The sequence below is a fragment of the Cryptotermes secundus genome, unplaced genomic scaffold (assembly GCF_002891405.2).
Source record: "Cryptotermes secundus unplaced genomic scaffold, Csec_1.0 scaffold986, whole genome shotgun sequence".
NCBI lineage: Eukaryota > Metazoa > Arthropoda > Insecta > Blattodea > Kalotermitidae > Cryptotermes > Cryptotermes secundus.
The window spans coordinates 498,385-525,633 of NW_019735574.1; the positions used below are offsets into that span (position 1 = coordinate 498,385).

A 27,249-nucleotide genomic window follows, 5' to 3' on the forward strand; every position below is an offset into this window, starting at 1 on the left:
ATAGATATAAGAGGCAAAGGCTTGATGTTTTGTCATACTCTGGTTACAGAAGCATAATATTGCAACAGTGGAAAGTGTACTTGAGTAGTATTGAGCCGTTGCCCCTTGCCCCCGTGGGTCGGGAACCACGCTCTGGTACCACTTTGAGCCGTTTCCCTTCCCATGTGGAAGGGAACCCAGTTCTCCTACCCACTTAAACCCATGGACTCCTATTCAAAGCGGGCAAGGGACAGGCTCATAAGACGACTTGCTTGTACGTGGTGCACTATGCCTCCCCAAGGTCGAGTAGGGGATCTCGGGAGAGGAAAACCACTGTCGGCACTATGGGCCAAGCTGGACGGATCTGCTAGTCTGAACTAGTAGGGAACACACACAACCCAAGTATACACAAATACTACAGGCGTTTCTAACATATAAATAAATGTGTATATTGATAACAAGGCATACAGGTGACTCTGCCTGATGGGCAGTGGCTGGTCAAAACACACTCACAATTAATACAGAATTACTCTGTGCTAAGCGCACAGACACAAATATAAGCACGCCTCATGGCAACCATTGACCTTACTGGGAACACAACTGTATATTCATACTCACACGCCTGAAGGGCGACCGGCTATTCAAGCCAACAAACAAAACCATTTACTTACGCCACACGGCGTCGTGATAAAACCAGGAAACCAAGCACAACAGTAAGTCACTTACTGGCGTTTCCAAAAATTACGAACAAAGCTTAACCTCGCGACTTGATACAACCTTCATCAGGTCGCGAGGGCACTCTTCCCCCTTCAGAATGCGCCCGGGCCGAAACAGAATTTCACAAACTCAAATCAACCTAAACAGCGAATTTGGAACTGGCGATGTTACCTGTCTGACGGTATCGGGAAGAGAGACCGAGGCATTCCTTATCGCTACACACGAAACCTCGCATTAGTCCAGGAAGGGAGGGGGAACTAGGTCAGCTGACCTGACGTCAGCTAAGACCTTGAGCGGAAAGAAGGAAAAACGGCTCGCATCCCGGCGTTTCGGGGGGGGGGGACTCCAAAGAACTTCACAGAGAAGAACCGTTGCACGGTTCAGTATTTAGTGGCCACCATTTCCAGAACAAATTCTTCTGGATAGCAGTAGCACTCTGTGGCCTAGTGGTCAGAGTTCCTGGCTACAGATCCAGAGATCCGGGTTCGATTCCTGGCGCTACCAGATTTTTTGAGAAGTAGTGGGTCTGGAACGGGGTCCACCCAGCCTCGTGAGGATAATCAAGCTATTTCAAGGAAATAGTGGCTTCGATCTAGAAAACCGAAATTAACAGCCATGGGGATTTGTTGCTGTGACCATGCGACACCCTCTATCTGCTAAAGTTGGCACTAACTTTGCCAACAAGCAGCAGTTGCTCAGTCATTATAGTTCACTTGCGGACTAAAACCACGGAGATTGTTTTTAGCAGCAGCACGTAATGCATACTCCTGTTCTGTGAAATTTAGTATCTTTGTGTAAATGTAATTGTGTTTCCAGATTTTTCATGTTATTGCAGTTAGGTGTTTTTTGACCAAGTATATATTTAACTATTTTCCATTGAAATTTTTAATGAGATTTGTGCTAGTGTACATAAAATTGTGTAGTAAGGGACTGACATGTTATTTTAAGCTTTATCACCCATATTTCATGCCCATCCTATATCATTTTCAGTGAATTCATAGGAGCAATTTTGAAATTTTCATAGTAGGTGCAAATAAAACTTACTGTAGTATGGATTTTGTTCTTTTAGTATTAAATAGCACATATCAAAACAGAAGTCCAAAGACACTAAATGTTTAGTTCAGATTGTAAATTCTCAGTAAGTAGTAATGGTAGTAAATAATAATATGATTCACCAAGTTCCTTCACAATGTTCTAAGTACTGTCCTCATCAGAATTATATATATGTGTGTGTGTGTGTATATATATATATATATTGTTTTCTTCATTCAACTTCTGCTTTGTACACATTTTCATATGATGAACAGATGTTACAACAAATGTATCCATGGCTATTGTATGGGTGCACCTGATTATGCATGCAAGTGTGATCTCGGCTGGACGGGTGTGGATTGTGGGACCAACTGTGGTTGTCACAATCACTCCACTTGTACGCAGGGCATAAACAAGTGTGATGAGTGTCAGAACTGGGCTACAGGAGAATTCTGTCAGTACTGTAGGTAGGTAAGGTAACCATACAGTGCAAAATATTTATTGCTTGTTTGTGTTCAATTGTCCCCCCATAATTTTCCTGTGTTCCATGATTGTGTATGTAATAAATACAGGTAATCTCCAATCTCTGTTGTTCCCGTTTTTGCTAGGTCACTGTTGCATCATTAATAAATATTATTTGTCAAAGTAGCACATGCAGTGGGGGTGCACAGTAGCATGGTTGAGGCACTATGCTACAAGCCAGAAGGTTGTGGGTTCGATTCTTGATGAAGTTATTGGATTTTTCAATTGACTTAATCCTTCCAGCTGCACTATGGACCTGGGGTTGACTCAGCCTCTAATAGAAATGAGGACCAGGAATCTTCCTGTGGTTAAAGGGTGGCTGTCACATAAGGCTGACAGCTTCACTGCCATCTGTGAGGTGACTGTCTAGAAAATGTAAAAGTCTCAACATCTCATAACCCAGTGGGCCTTCATGGCCTCTTACAGAGATAGCTTTACCACATTAGTTTTTCACCATAAATCTTTGCGTCTAATGATGGGTTGTGTATCATATTCAGTGCTGTGCTTTTCATTAAAAACCTCAGAAGTAGACTTGACAACTTCATACGCTATACAGCATGTGCCAGTTGATGCTGCCAAAATGCAGAAGATGAAAATTAAATCGTTAATGAAGTACTGCTCCCACCTATTGTTTTGTACTCAGCATGTCATCCACACAGTTGCCATGTTGGCAGTCCATTTAAAAGTATCATGTTCATTGGAACTCATGCAGCGTATAGACACCGAACAGTGCCCTGAAAATTGAGGGTGAAACAGGCTGCCCATCTGGCAGCAGTGGATATTTTTTCTGATTTTGAAGTGGCCTTCAATGCCACCAAGTGTGAAATTTTGAACTGTTTGGATGGCATTGAGGATGGTCTGGTATGGGATACAGACTTATAAGGACTACGAGATTACAGTACTGACTGTAGTAATAAATATGGTATATCCTTTTGCTCTGAATTGTACATGTTTCTGCAATGCCAGTGAATTCTGAGGCTGGGATAGACTGATAATGATTTTGCAATGCTGTCAGTGTTCAAGTAGTCCAAGCTCATGGTAACTGGCTGCAAACCTGTCTTTATGTTTATTTCATATTACTCATTGGTATTGTTTGTCAAAAATAAGAGCATTTTCTGTGTTGCATGAAGACAGTTGCTGAAATATAATGGACCAAAAATGAAAGATAGTGTATTTAAACGCATTATTTCAGTACTAAATTTTTGCAGCAGAGTCCTTTAGACTGATAGTTACCGAGCTAGCCAGGAGATTCATTGCCATCTCTAGAATCAGAAGTATCATTATGATGTTCACAGAGCTTGCCACTAGTCCCTGTCCTAAGTCAGATTAATACAGTCCACACCCTTACATTCTATTTTATTAGATTCATTTTAATATGAGCCTCCCATCTATGTTTAGTTGTCCCAAGTGACTACTTCCATTCATGTTTTCTGACTAAAATTTTGTATGCATTTCTCATGTGATTACTAGTGTTAATTAATATTGTTACTGTTAAAAGTTTATGTGTTTATTTTTAAAGACAAGAAAATGAATGATGTGTCTTCAGGGGAATGTGTTACTTGGAGAAATACAATACTCTGGGGAACACATCTTGTTTGATGTCATTTTAAGCAGTAAATGTTACCAAGTAATTGAGTGATAGCCTTTTTTTGGTCAATTGAGTATACATCACCATTTATATGTATGCATTTCTGCTGTAAATTGAAGACCAAGAACCACAATCCTGCAGAATATCATGGCTGAGGTTTTTATCTTTTTGTGAATATTTGGCAGACCTGGCAGCTATGGGAATGCTACGTCTGGTCGAGGTTGTCATGTTTGCAATTGTAATGGACATGGAAATGAAGCAAAAGGCATCTGTGACTTGCAGACTGGGGTGTGTTTCTGTCAAGATAATACAGAAGGTGACACATGCAGCAGGTGCAGGAAGGGTTATTATGGAGATCCCAGGTAGGTATATAGTGCAAAAGGGTAGTTATATGACCAATATTGTTACAGACTTACATATTTATTTCATAACTATTTAATAATACATAGCATTTTAAAGTGAAGTTCTGCATATTGCCAACAGTTCCAATACTACCATTCTCAGACAACACTTTTTTATTTATTTGTTTATTTTTAAAGGAATGGTGGCACATGTTATTATCAGTGTGTGTCCCGAGGAATGTTATCCGGTCTGGAGTCACAAGGTCTGGGTAGCCGCTTGGGTCAGTTGACACCGTGGGAGTCTCGCCTTGGTGCACCACCCACCAGGGAGTGTTTGTGGATTGTAACTCCATGTGATGTACATAACAAATCTGTTCCACATGACTGGTAAACAATTTCATCATATTATGCATTTGTTCATGTTACTTTGTTCTATTAAGATACAAGAACAAGTTTATTAGTTTGTAAGATATTTTTATGTGACAAACTGAATAAGATGGCTCAAGTGGTAACACTTTTAAGCTGTATTCAGTTAAGTGTTTGGTTTGAAACTTGGCTGACACACCAGCTATTCTGACTGTGTTTTGTCATTACCTTTAGTCTGCAGGCAGGTGCCAGGATAATACTTTGAAATAGGCCACAACTATTTCCATCCGAACTCTTTTTTTTTTTTTTTTTTTAAGCTATCCCCCATTCATACCATTAAACACGAAATAACTGCTGCACTTGGCATTGTTGTTAAGTAATTTATGAGACATCCACCCTCATGTCTTGTATTGTTGTTGAGCCAGCAAATTCTCATATTTCTGTGACTCTCTTATACAGTGAACTGTGTATACAATTAACACTGAATTTATGAATATTTCAAATATCAGCCTATCTGAATATATATGATTAATTTCTTCATTGCTGATTAAGATTAAAAAATCATTTAGTAACTGATAGTAAGTGATCATGGTTCATCTTTGTGGTCATTAAAGTAAAAAATATTGAAAATCATGATTTGATCACATACAACTTTCATGTCTTGTAAAATTGCCTTGTTCCTCCTCTGCGTGTAATGAAACAGAGTGATATGTGTGACGTAGATAGTCATGGGATTTATAACACAGTATTATTCACATTTTATGTGCGTAGCAGAAATAATTGAAATTATAACCAGTCAACTGGTTTTCATGGTGGGGAATATCAAGATTGTGGTCTTCTGGAATGTAATGGTGTTAGTGTGATATCCTACCAAACTTTATAGCATCACATCCTAGAAGAATGAAGCCTTAACTTGTATTTACTGTGTTCATGGTAAATAATTATTAATACATTAAAATTATGAATGTTATGTGATCTGAACTGTTGACAGCATTTCTAAGGAAACCATAAATAAATAAATAACATAATGTACCCAGATGATTATGCAGTGAAAATGGACTGTCATGAAAACTTCAGTACAAATCTTGTTTATATATTGTCACATGTTGGTGACCAGACATGGGATTTTGATTGGTAATTGGATGTATTATACTTTTATTTCTCATAACTACAGATAACTATAATGCTATTGATAATACACACATTCAGCTTCTCAATGCAGCACTCCTGAATTCTTCTCAGTTTGTCTTCAGTAGCCATTGCTAGGTTATGGCTCCCAACCATGTGGATTTGTCAGCCTCTGTGTTCATGACCTCACTGGATGGCAACTGGTTTGCGACTTCCTTACAACTGACTGCTCCACTATCGACTTCTGAGCCATAACTGACCACTCACTCGCTCTCACTGGCCCTCACTGACCGCCTGACTGCCTGCCTGCCTGCTCAATTGCCTCTGGCCCTTGCCAGCACAGATATTCTTGGTTCTGAGTCCCGTGGAAGTCATGATCATATTTTATTGTCTTACAGTTCTGGGAGTCTTCAGGCTCCACAACTGGCTCAAATTGTTATGGTGGGCAGTGCCTAGCAATGGGCCTGGCATTGTTACAAGTTTAACCAGTTGTTGCCCAAGAATGGCTGTCTCAGTCATATTATCACAGTATTATTACATGAGCATTAAGTGATTGTAGAGACATTAACGTGGTTTTCTTCCGTTTGACAGTACTGTTCAGTTTACGATCCATGAGGACATCAACGTCAGCTGCCAAGAGAACAGTGTTTATGTGTATGATGGGCTGCCAGATTTTGTATCAGCCACTAACAGTCACCAGAGTCACGTGCTGGGTGTGTTCTGCAGCGTGGACTCCAAGTACCCAGTTACTGTGGAAGCCAAGTCTGGTAATATTAAAGCCTGTGTGGATCAAGTTAACCCATTTAGTGCTATCTGAAATTTTAGTTCTTAATGATGTACACCAGGAAAGGAATGAATTTAATTTTGAAATATGCTTTATTATTCGGTTTGAAAGGGAGGATTTTCTCTTGTTATTCTTTAAACATATTGTCATGTATTTATGTGACTATAGATGGGGCATGGGTCGGTCAATGGATTTATTGACCATTTATACACACCACTCAGAACTACAAGTAATTAAATGCTATCACTATTCACACTTCACAAATTACCACAGCACCTGTTAAGTCTTTTTCTATCCTGCTGTGTCTTGAGCAGCCATTCCCCAGCAACAGCTTCTAACAGTGGAGATTCTTCAGCCTCTATGCTCATGTCATTACTCTGGTGAGTATCTCGCAACTGAAGTCTCTCACTCACCAACCAGCTACTTCACTCAACTAAACTGCCACTCAGCCAGGCTGGGGTCCTCACTGTATAGCCTCAGGGCGGACCTAACAGAAAACATCACCTCAAACATTTCTTCTGTTGTTGTCATGGTTGGTTGTCCAGTAATAGGCCAGGTATGATTTCTGCGAGAATGTTAACCAACTGTTACCTAGCAACACATGTTCCTTCTCATGATCATTGCATAGCAACAGTACTAATTGCTACAATATTATTTAATATATGTTTGATATCTCTCTCATTTTTCATTCCTTCATTACATTTAACCTTCATTGGTTGTGTTTTACATTATTGAAACAACATATGCATATTCTGCTGGCTGAGCAGTGCATTTCTTCAATATTAATATCATTACTCTGAAGGTAAAATATCGTCTCCAGCTGTGTAGATGCAGGGGATTTAAGATTCATGGACAGTAAACTGTCAACCCTTGAACTAAATATTGCCACCAGTCCCCTATTACTAGAAGATCTAAAAATCAGTATTCCTGGATGATAAAGGTTAATCCAGTTATATCTCTTACGAGTATTTGCATACTGAGAAAAATATTTAGTTCGTGTTATATGTTTTATCATTATTATATAGCCAATAAAGAGCCGGGATAGTGCAGTTGGTATAGTGACTGACTACAGTCTGTACAACCGAGAAGTCGGAGTTTGAGACCTGGTGGGGGCAAGAATTTTCACTTCGTCCAGGCGGGCTGTGGGGTCTACACAACCTCCTATCCAATGGGTACCAGGGACTCTTTCCCTGGGGTAAAGCGACCAGGGCATGAAGCTGACCACTCACCTCCATCTAGTGCTGAGGCCAAGAAAATATGGATTTATACATCGACTCCCCCATATGCCTTCATGGCATAGTGCTTAATTAGTTGAGCACAGAGATAACTTTACTGTACATAGCCAGTAATATTCCTCTTTCAACATATCTCAGGAACGTGATTCCATTGTGTTATACAAAGTATATTTATGAGCTTTAACATTTATATGAGAGTTCTAAATAACAGTGTTAAAAATATTTGGCTTCTGTGAAGTTTCTTTTAATATATGTTCAGAAATAATATACTTTTTTCATTGCAGTTAAATAATGTATGTTGATTTCTAGGTGTTTTGACAGTATATTACAAACAAGGAGATTTGTCAGAGGGTTTCAATGCCAGTTATAAAGTTCTGAGCTGCCCAGATAGTTGTCCTGGTAATCACACTTGTCGCAGTGGGCAATGCATATGTGCAGATGGCTGGACAGGGACTAATTGTTCTATCGAAATGTGTCCCAGCAACTGTAGCAGTGATAAGAGGCAAGGAGTGTGTGACAAGGTGAGTAATTTTTTGTTTCTGTGATGCGTGAATGTGTAAGTCACTGGGTAATATACTTAACTCGCTTTTAATTCCATATCATGTGTATCTTATGCTTGGGTTGTTTTCATGAAAGTAACATTCCAGAAATATGGAGAAGATGCTATGCTTAAATAAGTTTCCTGTAAGCTCATGCCCTTTATTCACCTCTGACGAAGTAAAACTTCGTATGACTGTAAGGAATAACAGGGTCGTATGCCATTTGAAGTCCACTTCAAGCTGTCCCTACCAGTAGGGATTAGTGAAGTTCTCATTCATATCTCCATTTCAGAAGTGGACTTATTGAGAATGTTCCATTCCAAATTATCACAGTCATAACAGTCTCAGATTTTAGGCAGGACTGTAGACTCCATAGAAAATAGTGTTCTTGCAGAATTTTAACACTGTGTGTCTTGCAGTTTTTGTGGAACAGGGATGCAAAATCATATCAGATCTCTTTGTCTTGTACACTATATTCACTAAAAATGATCATAACTTTCATTCTGCGCATACTTCGGACTTCATATGGGGCATGTTTAGAAAAACTAATGAAATTCCCTGTGAAAAGAGCATTTGATTGGCTTTTCTAAAGAATCCCCATGTAAGCTGTGTAGTTTATGCAGAACGAAAGTTATGATAATTTTTAATCGAGATGATATACCAGAAAATGCAGTTCTTTATGATTCTTATACCCCTGCTCCATAGAAACTGTAAGACATAGAGTCCTCAACATTTTGCAAGCATATTGATTTTCTATGAAATGTGCAGTTCACCAGCTTTTATTGAAATCAGAGAAGACTGGATTGAAAATTTTACTTTTTTCTTTTATTATTATTTAGCATGAAATACCTCCTTACTATAGCTGAAGTGTGCTAGAACTAATGCGATTGAATAGAATGTAGCTGGATGAATTATTTACAAGAACATTTCAAAACACCAAATTTTTTTTCCTATTCACCATAGACTCTAGCAGTCTTTCCTTTCGCCTTGTATTAAAGCTGAATAAGCTTGGTAATTTTTAGATTGTAATAAATGCCATCTGCCCATTTAATGATTGAAATAGTTAGTTAATAATAATAAGGGAGCTTATGTTTGAGGTCAACCCAAGATATGGAAATGATGGTATCTTACAACTTTTCTTAGAGCTCTTAATGCTAATACTGGGACAATAATTTAAGATAGAACACTGTTGTTCCTTCATAAGGACTTTTAAAAATTATTTTCCAAACATATATCTTCATAATCTTATAACCAGATATTAAATATGAAACTTTAAAAGCAGAGTGACGGCTGTTAAATATCTATGTTGTTAGAAATATGGTCGTTGCCTATGTTCCTCTGGGTTTGGCGGTGAGGACTGTTCAGTGGCTCTGCATGGCTCACAGCTGGTATTTACCCAACTTTTTGATGCGGCTCGACTCCCCACAGACAGTCAAGTAGACCATCTGCGCAAACAGCTGCCACGCTTCGGTCACAGTCTGGTTGTTGACACACGTGGCTCACTCTGGATGTTTGGAGGTTTCTCTTTAACAAATGGGCCTTTGAATGACATCAGACTCTTTGACACAAAGAACAACTCTTGGATGCCGGTAGAGTATACACGTTGGAATTCCTAGTTGATAGGCCAGGCACTACTTCACCTCAAACACTAGAATTTGACTAAGTACTCTTGGCTGTCTGAAGCTTGGTACTACAGAAAACTGTTAATGAAGGTAGAATCATTTAGTTACTATAGCATTCTGATGATGGTGTATAACACACAGAGATATTGGGTTCTCGAACTTTATCCATCGTCCTGGTGTTAAGATAACTAAGAAAAATACAGCGTTTCAGAAACTGGATCTGTTTCCATCCTCAGGTGTGGGAAAACACCTATTCTGTTGGGTCCCTTAGAATCACTGGACGTCTTTCTAAGGAACCCAACAGAATAGGTGTTTTCCCTCACCTGAGGACGGAAACAGATCCAGTTTCCAAAACGTATTTTTCTTAGTTATCTTAAAACCAGGACATTGGATAAAGTCCGAGAACCCAATATCTCTGTAGAATCATTTAATTTGACTCAGAATTTCCTGTACTTCAGATGTCTGTTATCTTTAATAGAGCTTCATATTGTATGCTAGCAAGATTAAGAATAACCTTTGTTGTCGCTATAACTTTATTTAGGTGACAGTGGACTCAACTGGAAGCATGCCCCAAGTTCGCTACTTTCATGCAGCAGAGATAGTCAGCTCTCGCCGAGAGATCTATGTATATGGAGGTCTTTCACAAATTTGTCATGGAGATGACAAATGTACATCACAGGTATGTAACCTCTGCAGACCAGTATTTATTTCAAGGGAAGAACTTAGACTGAGGGTACATAATAACAGGGTTCTGAAGAGAATATTATATTAGAACACCACTGGGTTGGAGAGAGTTGCATAATGAGGAGCTTCGTGACTATGTTCATTGCCATATGTGGTGATGAAACAGTGATGTTGGTGGGGCATGTAGCATATACACATATGATAGAAATGAACGTATACAAATTCTGGTCAGAATATCTGAAGGGAATACCACATGGGAGGCTTGGGCATAAATGGGAGAAATACTGAAAGAGATCTTATATAAGCAGGATGTTAAGGTGTGCGCTGGATTCACCTGACTTATGAAAGGGACCAATTGCAACAGGCTCTTGTGAATGTAGTAATGAATCTTCAGGTTAAACAGCTTCAAATTTTAAGGTACAGTTTATGTGTAATATCCACCACAAGTTGAACAGCAGAATATTGTGATGAAAGAAACTCTAAACAAGATGTTTAGATTATTGACATTATGAGCAAACTCTATCTTTTTGAAACCAGAGAGAGGAGATTGGTGGCCAGACAAACAATACCCTTGATGACTTCTGGAAGTTCAATCATAAGAATCAGAGGTGGATTGAAATTAAGGTATGTATGTGCTACTGTTTTTACTTGTGTAACATGTATCTAATCTTGGGACAGTTGTCCACCTCTGAACATATTAAACACCATATAGTGAAATGAATTTATCTTCATTTATAGTTTGATTAAATTATTTCATAATGTGCTGATTTAATGAACACATATTTTGAGCCAGTTTTAATTATTTTACAGTGTGACAGAACATTTAAACCTATCTGTTTGAACTTTGAGCTGCTCTCTCCTACCCTAGATCAGAGGTTCCTAGGATGTGAGGCATGCCACCCCTGGAGGGGCACTTTTATCTCGTATGAGAAAAACGAACTGCATGGTTTTAGGCCACAAGCAAACTATACTGACTGAGTGACCTCCCCTTGTTGGTGAAGTGAGTGCCAATTTTAGCGGATAGAGGGTGCCGCATTGTCATCGCAACTAATCCCCTTGGTCAGTAATTTCGGTTTTCTAGACCAGAGCTGCTATTCCCTCGAAAGAGCTCCTCAGTTGTCCTCACAAGGCTGAGTGGACCCCGTTCCAGACCCACTGCTTCTCAGAAAAAATCTGGTAGAGCCTCAGAGCAGTCATTTCAAAACTCCCAACTTGGTATGATAAGTTATGTTCAAAGAGGCAACCATTTTGATGCCACTAATCGAACCATGAGGTGTATATTTTGAATGGTGTATCATAAATTATAAAATGTGTGTACTCATAGCTGAATTTTATGTCAAATTGTTTGCACTTATAAAAGGGGGTGTGAAATTTATAAAATGTTTTAAGGCAGGTGTAATGTATAGAAGTTTGGGAACCCCTTCTCTAGGTGATCATGCCTAGAGCATGAGAGTAGTTGTCTAGGGACTCAAGGGGAAGAGAAATCTCTTCAGATCTTCTCCACCTGAAGATGGAAATAGAACTGATTTTTTATTTTGTTTTATTTTTATTTTATTATTAATTTTTGTATAAAACCTGTGGTGGTGGACGAAGTCCATGTAAATAGTGTTCATACTTCTGTTCGATACCATACAAGTACGTCTCATCTTCTCTTCACTGATGTGACAATGTCACTGCATTACAAGGATTTAGTCTTAATTTAAAACACTGCCAGCACGAACTGAAGAGATGTGTATGAAATTAATGAAATTCTTCCAGAATAGAATGGTCTGTGACATTCATTATTTATTTTTTGACAGAAAAAGAAACATCCACCTCCTCTGGCTGGGCACACATTAACTCTTTTTCGAAGTGGTGAATCCGAAAGCTTGGTGCTGATTGGAGGATTCAGTCCATGCTGTGGCTTCTTAGAAACAGTGTGGGAGTTTGATTTGGAAACAGAACTCTGGAACTCTCTTAACACAACAGGCAATGGACCACTTGGTAAGTTTCAAGATTCACTCCATCCTTAAGGTTTGTTCCATACGGGGGGAAAAAAAATGGCACACCCAGTTATGAAACTCTATTCATTGCTTCTTTAGCATTTTTCAAAGGGAATTCAAAATAGAGTTTCTGTTCTGTTTTGTATACCAAACATGTCATATGTTGGCTTAGTAGTTGTTTGTACTTTTATCGCAAGGCAGTATGCAAGGCTAGGAGTTGTTGTGTAGTATGAGAATGACGATGTTATGAATTGCTGTTTTCTGCCTCAGGTGTCTATGGACACAGCACTGTGTATCATGCCCCCACCCAGAGTTTCTACATGTTTGGTGGCTACATGTATAGCATCAACCAGACATTCATCTCCAACAAGCTGTACGCATTTCATTATCCAACTCGCTTCTGGTCCATCTTGCCCACATTTGAAGAATACAACCCTCAAAGACTTAATCTGGTTTGTATTTATAGTTGCTTGTCACAGACAGTAAGATTTTGCTTTTGTATTTGATTAAGATGACATTTGTATTGATTGGTTGAGGTAAGATCTGCAGGAGGAGCTATAAAATCTAATGGGTAGAGGTTAAATGGTATTGAGAGTGTGAAACTTAGGATTTGAGGTTCTCACAGAAGTGGTTGTGAAGAATGGTGTATAGTGCATTGATAGTCAACTGTTGTTTTGAGGAACATAATGCCTTTGTCTTCAGATTTGCAGAGTAAACCAAGCAAACAACCAGCACGAAGTAAGTAACAAGCAGAATCTGTACTCTGCTGGTTTCTTGCTTGGTTTACTCCTCATCCCTGAAGATGGAGGTGGTATATTCCTCCAAAATGTCAGTTGGCTCTCAAAAGACTGCACAGAGTTGTATCCCAGAAGAACTCTTCACTTGATATAGTGAGAAACATAGACACAAAATTGAATGATGTGGCATAGTGTCTAATTTAGGTTTGCATTGTTTAGCTGGATCACATTTTGAAGCCATTCCAAGGTGTTAACAAACACTGCGGTTCTCCATCTTATGGAGAACGAGGTGGAAGAATGAAGTGGGCCTACCACCTCATTCACCCTGAAGATGGCATTGCTGAAATGTTTTAACATGTTCATATGCAGTGTGGCAAAATCCCAAAGGCCAAAGTATCCGTTTGATGCAGGCCAAAAAAATCTGAGAACATATTATCTGCCTTAGGACAGAATACAGTGCCAGGATTCAGTGCTGTTGCGATGAATGTTTTGGACTCCATTATATTGGACAGAGATATGTAATTATGTAATCAGGTTAGCATTAAATAAAGTACATTGCCTCAGTACAAATTGTACATTATGCTGCAGCACAAGGGGTAGCTGCATGCTGTATACTCAGGAGGTGTCTGGATTATCGTGATTTTCTTTCTATGTTCTTCCCATCACGTTAGTCATAATTATCATGTCATTTTTCATATGATGCTAAATAGCACAGTTGGCAAAGTAGTATGCTACCATGTAAAACAAGAATCTTGTATGGATGACAGATTTTTCATGCAGAGGTTAGTAAAGTTCTCTTTTATTAAGATGTATATGTATATATATGCTGTTTATCCCCAGCCGCAGGCTCGTTACTTACATTCTGCTGTAACAACTGATGACTACATGCTTGTGTTTGGTGGACGATCTCATTACAACACTTCAAATTCCCTCATTGCATATACATATTCCTGCAATCAGTGGTTGAGGCTTCTCACAGCAGGTCGGTATTCATTACTTTATTTGCTTGAATTACAATTAACCGTGTACTGAAATCAGTGTAGTAACTGGGCTGTAGGCTGGACAACAGGAGAATCAAGGTTTGGTTCACAGTATGGGCTGCATTAGAGACCAAGAGAGTCTGCCCAGTCTGTTCAGTGGTACCAGGGACTCTTCCCTGCCCTGGGGGGGGGGGTAAAACAGTCACTACAGTCCATTCGCAAAGACGAGAGAGTCCTCATAAACAAATGCACGCGGTGTCTCCTTTGTTCTTTGAATGAAATCATGCAGCGATCACGTGATGCGTGTTTCGTTGCAGGGGCATCCAAAGTTCACTCTTCAGTCTGAATGCAGGTTAACGTGCGTCCGAATGCAGTGATTACACTGAGTAACTGCGCGCTTTGCCCACTCCTTGCTGTCAGCTGTGGCGACTAGGGGCTTGCTTTGTTTATGCTGACTGTCTCGTCTCCGCGAATGGACTATACATAAAGTTGATCATTCACCTGTATACAGTGCCGAGCCTGAGAATTCATGAAGCTATATCTGTCCCTTCCACTGTCTTCATGGCACTGTGTTTAATTATTTAATCACAGGGACAGCTATATCTTGCATGAATTACAGCATAAGAAAGTGGTAACAGTACTATACGTGTACACCAGAGGGTGTATAATGATTCAGCCATCCCTCCAACCTCCACTCTGCTGTAGTGTCTAAGATGAAATGAAAGATGTCCTTATTTATGTCCTCCTCCTCATCATATCTTTCTTTAATTATTGTAGGAAACAATAAACATAACTTGTTACATCTGATGTATGCACATTAAACTAACCAAAACACATGTTAGTGACAGGACATGGGATTTGGATTGAATATTTAATTTATTGAATCCCTGTAACTTGTAACTGTAAATGATTGTAACACACTCTAAATCACTGTAGCACAGGGTAATGCCTGTGATGTATGTGATCGTGTTTGTGAATAGCACCATCGTGTCATAGTGGTCTTGACACTTTGTCTAGTATTATCAGTGTTCGGATTTCAGTTGCCATGGATTAGGCCTCACTGTTCTCCAGCTGATGCTTTCTTAGGGCTGTTCATCTCAAGTAGTTCCCTGGTAGGGTGCTAGCCAGTCCGGTTGCACTACTGTCATCTTTCTAGGGTATTGCTGAATCCTGTAGACCACATTATTGATTTGTGTGACTGTTGTGTGTGGGCCCTCCCATGAGTGATGAAGCTTTGGTGACTTTCCTTCAGTGTGGGTTGCCTGCTGCAGCCACACTTTGTCACCCTCTTGTTAGCGTGCAGGGTGTGCCAGGGAGTTATAGCGCATTTTTGTTCTGCTACTGGCCAGCTTCAGATGTTGGTGGGTGTAATTGTGGATGCTGTGTAGCCAGTCCTTGAGGTCTGTCATGTGGTTGATGGTGGGTCAATCCTTGTCATGGGGAGCACCGAATAGCAGGTCACAGGGCTGGTGGACTTCTCTTCCCAACGCTGTGTTAGCTGGGGTCAAGCTCATAGTGTCATAGGTGGATGCAAGAAGGAAGATAGGCAGCCTCTTGTCCCAATCCCTTTGGTGTGTCTTGATGACTTTTCACAGGTTGTCACTTGTTTTCGTGTACCACTGTCAGGTACTATTTTCAGGTATAGGTGATGATTACATAAATCGTTACACTCTAGCATAATGTTATATAACCAGTGAGGGCTGCACACCTAAACGGTTTATTATTTGACAAATTTTTGGTGTCTGCTAAATTCAATATGTAAAATGTTTTTAGAACTTTTAAAATGGTGTGAAAAGGTGTATGCCATGCCACAGCACACACACCTTTTTATATCATCATCATATATTCCTGACAGTGACTTTGTGTTGCCAAAATGTGTCATTGTGTGTGTGTTTGTATATCAAATGATTTTACTGATGCAACAGGATGCTTAAATACAATATTCATACCATTTTGTGTATAGTCTAAATTTTCTAATGTTAAAGATGGATGGATGTATGGCTTGGGCCTCGATATGTCACACAGGTCTTGAATTATGTATTGTTATTAAACATGTTTAACAGTGCTAGAAATATTGAAGTTCCTAGTTTATTACTTGAAGTGCATAATGTGAGCTGGCCAAGGTACTGGCTGACATATATCTACTGCTGTTTTATTGATGTGAAAATCGGAAAATGTTGCAGATAATGACACTCACTTGTAAGGAAAAAGTGTGAATGTTAGGAAAGGGTTAAGATTGGGGACCATAGATAATGCTGTAATTTAATAGATGTGATTTTGTTATCATCTTAAGAACTTAGACAGGCTATAGAATGAAGTGTATGATATTTGAACCACCTTACAGATGTGGAGATTGTTGGGTCACCTCCTCCTCCAACATATGCTCATGCTATGACGCTGGATGTGGAGACAGGAGCTGCTTTTGTGATTGGTGGTTTCGATGGTGGGATTCAGAGCCATGTGACACGGATTATATTGCCAAAGGATTTGTGCCGGCTGTGGAAGGGCAAGAATAAGTGTCGCAAGTTCCTCGGGTGTAATCACTGTGACATTATGACAGAGCATGGAGATAACATTACACTCTGTTACTCCAACATGAGGATTAATGAAGAGAGGTGAACAGATGTTCAAGATGATAGTTATTTTCTGTACAAAGTGTATCATACTACTGCAGGTGTTCTACACAGATTTTTTATGGAAACATAATACTTTTATTAAGCTCACGTAGTGCTTAGTACTTCTTCGTATATCAGAGATCTCATATTTCGCCTAGAGACAGAGTGTCTTCACTGAGGTTTTTATACTTTTCTGGTTATCCTAGTCAGGTAGATGTTTGAATATTGTAAGAGCCATTCAGTATATAATTAGACATTAGTAAAAATATTTATGAAGCTTCAGTTGATCCCTTGATGAGTATGAACTTACTGGTATGTTCACATCAGAAGTGAGGTATGGAATATTATCATACATGTATGTTTTCCATTTTCCATATCCTAAAGAGTTTGAGTGGACAGTTGAATGTGCTGCACAGGGTGTAACCATTCCACTGTTTTCTGTGTCCTCTAGACTGCAAACCTTCAGCAATTTTTAACAGCAACAGCGACTTGCGTTAAACTGTTCTTGGCTTCTGATCCCTTTTGGAATTGGCACAGTGCACAGTGTGGTTGGCCGAGTGTTACCTAATACTGTTACCACCAAGGTTTAAGTATGGCCACCAAGCACGTAGAGACAGGAGGTTTAAATTCTCCAGCTCCATGAAAATAAACTGTTACTGCCAAAATAATATATAAGCACCACCCCCTTAGTTCTGGCAGATTTAGAACCCTTGTTCCAATCCTAAGAAAATTAATGCTTTGAAGCGAGAACCATAAAGATCCTAAGACAATCAGAGGCAGCTCTCTCACAACCAAAAGTTGTTGATACAATTTATTATGTAAAAGGGTGCATAATTTGATATGTTACTACCTCATGAGTCATACAAAGAAGTAGCTATGCAGCGGGTAGTAGTTTTTTGGCATGTAGGTGCATGTGACAGAGTTTATGTAGCGTATTTCTCACCTTCTATTTCGCCATAAATTTCATTTCATATTTCTACACTAACCTAGTTCCTTTTCCAGTTCAGTTTTATATGTATATATGATAAGTTTAGTATAGATTTGTTTGTGTATTGTTTCTTTCCAGTTGTGAGCCTCGTGACCACAATGCTACACAAGTTAGTGTAAATAATGGGGTGGTCTGCACTGCCAAGTGGTTGTCAAAAAGGAACTGTGCCCAATACACAACATGTACAGAATGTTTGGCAAAATGGCCCAGTCATATTAATGAAGCGCAGGTAATATTTTCCTCACCATTAGAGTTGTGCAGTTTGGCCTTGTTGGTTTCTCAGGCAGTTTATATCTGATGGTGTTACTGTAATAATTTTTCACATACAGTTAACAAGTACGGCCACAACTGAAAATCTTATCAGATAATTTCACCTCCACTTTTGTTAGAGAGGCAGGTTTTTAAAATTAATACATCATTATATGCATTAGGCATGTGCGAGTCATACATTTCTGAGAGTGAATTGAGATAAACATTCTCAATCTTCATGATTTGTTTATTCCGTCTTGCAGTGCGTACACTTATCTATCTTCTTCTCTCACTCTCACTACATGTTTCGGCATAAAAATGCCATCTTCAGGTGCTACTCAATTCACGTCAAACTAGTACATTGTATGCCTTGTCTTCACTTAATTAGACAATCTATCTTCTCAATCTTAATTAGAACGTTAATTTTCATTCTCGAACTTCCAAAAAATTTTTCCTACTTTAGATTTACACATCAGGGTCATGTCAAAAGGAACTGGAATTGTGTTTGACCAAACAGAAGATGATATTGCCCTTACCCCTAAGGGCTACAAATCTTCAGGTTGTCATAAATTTGAAAGATATATATAAGATGTTTTTAATCAGTTTTAAGCATTTTGTGTTCACATCATGTATTACATCATGGATCACTAGTTCACATTATCCTACTATGTGAAAGTAGCAAGTGGGAAAGCAAGAGAGACAGAGAGACTTATGTTTCAAGGTCAGAAACCATGAGGTTGCCTGAAGTGCCACAAAAGTTATGAAACAAAAGGGATAATTTGCTGATTTACAATGTCAGGAAATGCTGTGCTAGTGGCAGTGTTGCTCAAAATAAAAAGGGCAGCCATGTCAAAAGCAGTAGAGTGAAAGGGAATAGTGTTTCAGAAAGTATCAGGTGCCACAGTTATGGTTCATATTTTAAGACTGGTGATTAACCATGCAGAATAAAGAAGCAGCTGTGAAGCAACAAGAAAAGACTGCAAACATATGAATGTGGAAACAGCAGAAACCAGATTATGCCAGTTTAATGCAAAAATTTTCATTTGTATGGATTCAGACTCAAAATAGAATTCAGTCTCGTGCAGCATCATTACTCAGTGAGAGGGTTACATTTTGAGTCCAGCTGAATATGGTGTGGTGAAGTGGTGCAGAGGGATAGACCATCTTCATAATAAAGGTCTTTATTTTGCAAGAAGTTACCGTTGCACTTCAAGGCAGTTTTGTTAAATTCCATTGTATTTTGAGATGTCATCCAGTTACACAATGGATAACATAGGAGTAAAATCTGTTGTCATGATAACATCATGCAGTGGAAATATGCAAGTTACTGTAGAGTTGTTAGGTCAGAGTGACTTCTAAGCTACAGTTGAAACATCAGTCAGATTAAAAAGATGCTCTGAAAGTAATCCATTCTCTGATAAAAAAAAAACATATAAAGGAATGCAGACATTTCAGGTTTTTGTATCTCTGTAATCTTTTGAGCAGGTGTGCAAATGGTGCTCAAATTGTGCAAGAGGCCGCTGCATCCCTGAGGAAAGTGAGTGTGAACGTGAGAACAAGTGCAGTGTTCGCCAGAGAACTGTGTCAGATGTGAGTCAGTGTGCTGAGAGGCAGTGTCCTGCATCAGACTGTGACAAGTGTGTGAGTCTTGGATCTTGTGTGTGGACACGTCAGGTTCTCCTCAGTCGTAAGTTTCTGTCTTCATTTTATGGTTTATGGTACGCTTACTACCATTATGCCATATATATTCGTGTTGATGTTTATCAGGTCATTCATTAGTCAGATAAGGAGATCAGGGATTATTTCTCTTCCTCTGTCTCTCTCCCATACTTCATATTGTCATGTGATAGACAGGGTTTGGATTGCTAAGTGGATTTATTGGACACTTTAACTCATAACTCATTAATACACTTTACAAATCACTAACTCACAAAGACTAGTGTTCTCAATCACAGTCTTCGCTGCCCTGAACGGTAATGTCTCCCAACAGTGGACGTTTCTCTGCTCCCAGGCTCACATCCTCGCAGGCTGCTGGCCATCTCAGGACTGTCAGGTCAAAGTCAAAATCAAAGTTATGTTATGACCAACGGTCAGTCGGCCAGTCTGTCTTGGTGTCAAACCCTATCTTGAGTCCAAGACCAGATATTTGCTACTCAGGACTATCAGAAGTCAAAGTTAAAGATATGATAATGACTGATGGTCAGCCAGTCTGTCTTAATGTCAAGCACACATCTGGGGCCCACGACCAGATTTTTATTCCTGCCAGACAGTTGTGCATTTGTTGATGTGGGGCACCAACTCTGATGAGAGGATGGGTCTGTTGTTTACAGTTGCTGCTGGTCCTTGTCAGCACAGTAATTCTTGGGTCCAAGTCCTACGAGACTCATGACATATTTTTCTGTCACAGATTCCAGACACCCCCAGCTTGGAGGGCCAGGTCCCTGTATTTATGTACCCCAGGAACAAGGTGACCCAGTTATACCCCCAGGTGCTGGGTTCCCTTTTTGTTGCCTCCTACGACTTGCAGGGCTGTGGTGGAGGTATTTATATCAGCCTCATGTGCGATACTCAAGACTGTATGCAGATGTCTCCTCGTTATATAGTGCCTGCATAGACCGCATAGAAAACACCACTTCCAACAGCTCTTCTGTTGTTGCTTTCATGTCTGTTGGGGTGACCACTTGATCATTACTGAGCCATTGCATAGCAATGGCCAATTTTTGCAGAGCCATTGCCTAGCACAGCTGTCTGCTGGCTTAGTAATCCTGACTTTCAGCAGACATGCCACAATATATTAAGTTGCACATTTTTTTTTCAGGTATAAGATCTACGTTTTTCTCTCACACAGCTAGTTTAATCTGGCAGAATTTGTTGCAAGTTTAAAATGTAGTCCATATCTCTGGATCTGTAGAATATCTGAATGGAGAAGTACTGTACTTTTATTTTGTGCTGAAATTTGGCTTGAGCAACACTGATAAATGTTCATATAAATCCACTATAATGTTACAGGACAAGGAAGCGATGGGAAGCCAGCAACTAACCACTTGAGCTATGGCACGGCCCTTGTTTGTACCTTAGTTCAGAACATTTTGTCTCTTCCTTGGCTATTTCATTTACATATACTGTGCATTTTGTGTCATGTTATGTTACACTAAAAATTTAAAAATAAAAAGTTATGTCTGTTCATTGAAGACAGAAAAAAGGGTGGATAGTCTTAATTTGATTCGTAATGAAGTAGGTTTTGTTAATGACTTTTAGATTAAATTGACTGATATTTGGGTTGGTTGGTAGGCTTATATGTTAACAGTGTCAAATCTTGTGTTTCCATTACATGAATGATTGGATGGGCAAATGTGTTGGTAGGTTTATCAGTTGACAAAGAATGCACATACCTCTTTATAATATTTTGAACGCTGATAGAACTGTACATTTGTAAAATCTGTCAGCATTCATATTTGAAGTTGTCACATCCTAATGTATTGATTGTTAACACTTTATGCCATCTGTGAGATACATATGCGACAAGCTGTGTACTGATGAAAAACATGAACTAGACACTTAGCACTGATTTATTTCTGTTATTCTAGTGGTTGACTTGGTTGATCAGTATAGGTAAAGCACTGGGAAAAGTAGCTGCACTGTTATAAAATTATGTTTACAGCTGAGTTTTCAAAGACAGTGACTGGTGAGCCAGTCTATGACTGGAACTGCGTCAGCAGTGAGATCTCTGGACGATCAAGCATAGAGATCAAGTCAGCACAGGTTTGTCCAGATCGCTGCAATATGAAACTGGATTGTGAGAGCTGCCTGCAGGCTCCAGGAGCTGAGGGTGGCTGGCATGAGTGTCATTGGTCCATTCAGCTTGGAGAGGTTTGTCCACTTGTTCCTGCCCCTTCATTTTATTCTAGACTCTTAAGAGAGTAATGACAGACTTTTCCACTGCGTGGTTTCTGTACATAGTTCAAGATACTTATGTGAAACTGTTATCATGTATCTTTCTGACAAGACAAAACTGACTTAGAACACTGAATTTAAAAAGTCAATAAAAGATAAAATAAAAAACATGAAACTTCTGCAATCTGAAAGAAAAGAGCACAGCGTGCTGTGGAACATGCTAGATATTACTGAAGACTGAATTAAAGTAGCCAAAATGTGTCTGGCTGTTAAATTTGAAACTTAAATTTATAGAGTGATGATTGTTCATGCATATGATGGATATAATGCATACTGCAGACTGTTTCCAAATAACATCACTCTTGATTTGTTATTTTCAGTGTATATCACCAAGCTATAAGCCTCTTTACTGTACTGGTGGAGTTTGTGGCTTGGTGCTGCATGGAGGCAATGTTGAACGTTGCCCTGAACGCTGTTCTGCCTATAAGCAGTGCTCAACCTGTCTTCAACATGCTCATTGTGGGTAGGTAAAGAACATGCTACATTTTGCTGCTTTACTACATAGCTTGTAGTAGGATGGCAGCGATACCCTTGTCTCGCTTGCTGTGGGCAGGTTGCAGAGCACCAGTGGAGTGNCATGTATCCTGACTTCAGTTTTTCAGTCCCTTCACATTAACCATATGAAAGTAATTTAATATTAATGGAATGCATTTCCATAATACAGATAAGTAATGTAAAATAAAATGGCTTCCTTATTCCGCTTCCAACCAAATACAAGGCTAGAGATAAAACCCTCAACTTATGGACTGAGAATGTAATGATGTGTTGTCTAGTCAGGGCCCGTGCACACTTCAGGGGGTTGTGATTGGAATGTCTGTTAGGAGGAGAATAAAGAGACTCAGCATGGTTCAACACAAACGTAATGAATCCTCACATGTGAAGGATCGCAAATCAGGGATTAACAGAAATTAATTGCATGCTTGTTAACATGGTGTTTTTTTATCAGCAGATTCTGTTTATGTCAATGCATAAATGACTGCTGTTTGCTGACATGTAAATGATGTTCAAACAAAATGAAGTAACTGTTGGCTGTAGAACTTTTGTTTATTCCCTGTGGTTTGTTTACTAGTTGGTGCTCTCTGGATGTGGGAAATGGAACAGGGCAAGGAGTGTGCACAGAAGGTTCCCTTGACAGCCCCTCTGATGGCCCAGCACACTCAACATGCGATGTTCTGTATCTCCAAGAGATGTCTTCTGCAGGTCTGTCAGACTGTCTGTTGCCTCCCATTCCAAGTTAATATAATTGAATATTAAACTTCCCTTGCTGGAAAAATCTGAGTCTCTAGAAAGTGAATAACACAGTAATGTGTCATGAGTTCTGTCCTCTGGAATATAATGCTGTGTAGTCTGCTGGAAGTCGGCCAACATTTTGGAGGAATATGTTGACTCCATCTTCAGGGTCAAACAGTAGGCCAAGCAAGAAACTAGAGTGAAGCAGGTAGCAAGCAGAGCTGTGCTTAGGTAGAATTGCAATGAATGTAACTGGAAAACAGATATACTCCATTAGAGTACATATTCCACTTTTATATATTATCTGTTACTTTTTAATATGGGATAGTATGCAGATGTAACTTCAGACTTTTAAGGCTAGTGAAATAATTGTGAATTCAGTCATTTGACAGCCCATCCCACATTATTTTTCCAGGTAATACGTCTATAAATAACTCAAGTTGGAATGCTGCAAGCCGTAGAGATCCAGATGGAATTTTTCCCACGTTCTCATGGCATTATATGCAGTGTCCACCAGAAAACGAATGTGTGAACAGTCATCATACATGTGACAACAAGTCAGAGCAGTGTGTAGATCTTCCTGAGGGATTCAAGTGTGTTTGTGGACAAGGCTATAAGCCTGAAAAGTAAGAAAAATATTCCATTTTTCTTTCCTTTCATATGAAAAGTCTCTTAAGTGGGCATCAAATCATTTTTGAGAATCTGGTAGAGAGACAGATATTTAGATCCATAGGAAAAGGTGAATCAGTATTTTTCACCATTTTCCTGTGGATTTACACTAAAACTGTCACAGCCAAAGATATTTGCATGATGTTAATTGCTTCGTAGAGCATTCTATCAGTAGGTGGTATTAATTATGTACCACTATTTGGAGAAAACAGGCTTTCGCTGTATCTACATCTCTGATTATTTGAAGGCTGTCTGTGGAAGAATTATGGGTTTTCTTGTGCAGCAGAATTTATTCTCAAGCAGTCATGATGATTTTAACAGGTAGTGCTAAGGGGGACTTCATAGTCAAAGGGTTGAAGAAGGTCTGAAGGGGTTTGAGGATTATTTTCACATAACATGTGGGAATCCTGTGGTCCTATAGAACACTGCTGGAAAAGAGTAGTGTTTATGTTGCAAGGAAAGTAATATTGTGCCTTGTTGTAGGTCTGCATGTGTGCCAGTGTGCACACAAGGCTGTGTGCGTGGTGTTTGTGTGGAGCCTGATGTTTGTCGCTGTGACTTTAGTTATGTGGGAGCGAACTGTAGCATCCCATGCCAGTGTAACAACCACGCAGACTGTGCCGGTCCAGACAAACTCGATCAGTGTTTGGAATGTCACAACAACACCAAGGTTAGAGTCCTTTCACTGCAGCTCTTTATGCAGAATTTAATATACAAGTGAGAGACTAATGCAGATTGACATACTGTACAGTTATGCTAACTAATTCCTTCACTGTCTTTTAATCAGATACGTATGTTTGTCAGTAATCATCCAATTTTTAGCATTGGGTATATTAATCATACACATAAAAGTATATGTTGAATTCACCTTTAAAAACCCTCAGTTTATATCCAAAACATAAAGGTTGTACATTGGATAGTTTCTTCTCTTTTTCCTAAAATTTTATTGTATTTTGGTACGTATTGAAGAGTTATAACTATTATGCACTACATTCAGTACTGTATTAGAGAACATATGAAGGTGTATATGAAAGAAACACTATATTTTGGACTCTGATTAAGAGTTGAAAAATTGTTTTACAATTTCAGGGTCCTCAGTGTGAAAAGTGTCTGCCACTCTTTGTAGGAGATCCCACTAACAATGGTCAATGTGTACCCTGCTTCGATTATTGTAACGGACATACGAAGATCTGTATCAACAGCACTGCTTCAGCCTTGCCGGTATGTGTTTTTATGTAGCTTGAAGTAACTCAGTGCAGTGTCTCATGAGGTGATTAACAGGAATGTATTGGATGTAAGGAATAGGGCACTTGCATAGGGAGGACTCCTGAACCTGTGGAATAGTTATAGATCCCGGTCTGGAAGTGAGGGCATGTGCAAATGCAACCAGATGGTTGCCTACTGAAGGAACCATTCTGTCCGACTTTCCAGTGGTGAAATCTAGTAGTGAGTAGACACTAAGAAATGCTGTGACATAAAGGACACACTGTGCACAGCTGGTTCCTGGCAAAATATTGGAGATCACATTGGGCGGAGAAAAGAAATAATTACTTTCCTCCAGTTTTCATGATTGGTGGCACATTACTGACAGGACAGGAGCAGTCCTCACTGCCATGGGGATGAAGGGCATTGATATGGTAGTGACTTCTATCAGTCACAAAGGCAGTGCAACTGCCAGGAGGAAAATACTGACATTCAGAGTCTGTTCCTTCTAATATGTACCTGGTCATCAAAGGCATTAGTGAGAAATTGTATAAGATTTCTTAACCCACTTGATATATGTACTATCCATAGGATTATATTTAGTGAGGTGAATATCCACTGTTTGTTAACATTTGTTCTGATCATTCTACCCGTTACTACAATGCTTTTTAAAGTAACAGATCAAAAACTAAATCCTTTTTATACCATGCAATGATTTGACGGTCCATTTAATTTATATACAGGGCCAGGCAAATAAGTTTTGATAATCATTTTAATTTTGTGCTGGGTGATCTGGCAATGCCGTTACTTGGAATGTTAGGTGATGCAACAAGACTGAGGTCACATGGAAAGTTTGGATAACCTGAGTTCAATATTCATTGAGCAGTAGCTCGTTAGATCACTGTCTGTTGTCTACTCTGTTAAGATGTGAAAATGGAGCATACAATGGAACAAAGAGTTGTGTTCTTCAGTTGTATAAGGTTTTAACAGTGGTGTGTAACAATTCAGATAATTGAGTTTTCAGCCTTTGTCCATACCCCGATATTCTAAGGAACACAGTGTTTCAGAAACCAAATCTATATACAAAACGTTATATTTTGTATAATACCCAATGATGGATGTAGTCCAAAAACACAGTAATCGTCAGTAATATTCTTCAGTTATTTCACTGCACTTTACACTTAACGGGATCTGATGGCCTGCAGTAAGAAAATGGTGTGCAATAATATCTCAGTTGTGTTACTTCCTCGCTATTCAAACAGTACTTTCTAAAATCTAATGTAAAGCTATGTGAGATCAGTATCATTTTACTTCATGTATATAGTAAGGAACTATGAAAGTGGAGTGTCGAATCCTCCCACGTCAGGCATTTGCAATTTATGTGAGCCATCTATCAAGCAAGCCTCTCCTTGTCTTTCTAAAGTTGCCTTCTTCAGTCCCTTCCTATTTTCTTTTATCCTTCTGTGTGATATGTTTCCCACCTGATCCCATTCTTCCTCATGGTTTCCTTTTTAGTTTCATGTTCAAAACTAACAAAACAGATTGAGGTTATAAGAATAAGTGCTGAAGAGAATATTTGGACCTAAGAAAGTGAAACTGGTGGGAGGATGGAGGTTATTACATAATGAAGATTTTCCGTAATTTATACTCATCATCAAATGCTGTTAGAATGATTACACCAAGAAGTATGAGATTGGCAGAACTTGTAGTGATGAGAAATGTACATGAAAGTTTAGTTAGGAAACCTCAATAGAAGATGCTTTATGATAAGCTTAGTCTCAGATGTGAATATAATATTAAAATGAACCTTTGAGAAATATGATGTGTGGGCTTAAATGGGATACTTCTGGCTCAGGATAAGGTCCTCAGTAGCAGGCCCTGATAAATGTGTTAATGAACCTTCAGGTTCTATAAAAGCATGACTTTTTTAACCTTCAGCTATTGTAAGAAAGGCTCTCCTTCCTGATGTTATTTAGGTAAAGATGGGTCTTGGGAATTAGTACTTCTCTGTGTTCAGCGTTTTTTTCATTGTAATACATAAGTGGTTGGATTCAATATGAAAGCATCTACCACACTATTATTATTATTATTATTATTATTATTAT

At 39.1% G+C, this 27,249-nt stretch overlaps 1 protein-coding gene across 3 annotated transcripts in view; it reads left to right on the top strand.

Moving 5' to 3' along the window:
* LOC111869655 (multiple epidermal growth factor-like domains protein 8) overlaps positions 1-27,249 on the top strand; it is a 67,569-nt gene that overhangs the window by 33,500 nt on the left and 6,820 nt on the right. For all 3 annotated transcript variants that reach the window (XM_033753508.1, XM_023861333.2, XM_033753509.1), the window contains exons 20-39: positions 2,004-2,195; positions 4,024-4,200; positions 4,378-4,566; positions 6,265-6,440; positions 8,002-8,213; positions 9,545-9,820; positions 10,395-10,532; positions 11,075-11,161; positions 12,337-12,520; positions 12,790-12,971; positions 14,097-14,238; positions 16,581-16,851; positions 17,918-18,068; positions 19,574-19,775; positions 21,750-21,958; positions 22,363-22,505; positions 23,112-23,242; positions 23,688-23,898; positions 24,425-24,611; positions 25,031-25,162. In XM_033753508.1, the coding sequence (XP_033609399.1) occupies positions 2,004-2,195; positions 4,024-4,200; positions 4,378-4,566; positions 6,265-6,440; positions 8,002-8,213; positions 9,545-9,820; positions 10,395-10,532; positions 11,075-11,161; positions 12,337-12,520; positions 12,790-12,971; positions 14,097-14,238; positions 16,581-16,851; positions 17,918-18,068; positions 19,574-19,775; positions 21,750-21,958; positions 22,363-22,505; positions 23,112-23,242; positions 23,688-23,898; positions 24,425-24,611; positions 25,031-25,162 (3,592 nt within the window). The remainder of the gene's footprint in view (positions 1-2,003; positions 2,196-4,023; positions 4,201-4,377; positions 4,567-6,264; positions 6,441-8,001; positions 8,214-9,544; positions 9,821-10,394; positions 10,533-11,074; positions 11,162-12,336; positions 12,521-12,789; positions 12,972-14,096; positions 14,239-16,580; positions 16,852-17,917; positions 18,069-19,573; positions 19,776-21,749; positions 21,959-22,362; positions 22,506-23,111; positions 23,243-23,687; positions 23,899-24,424; positions 24,612-25,030; positions 25,163-27,249) is intronic.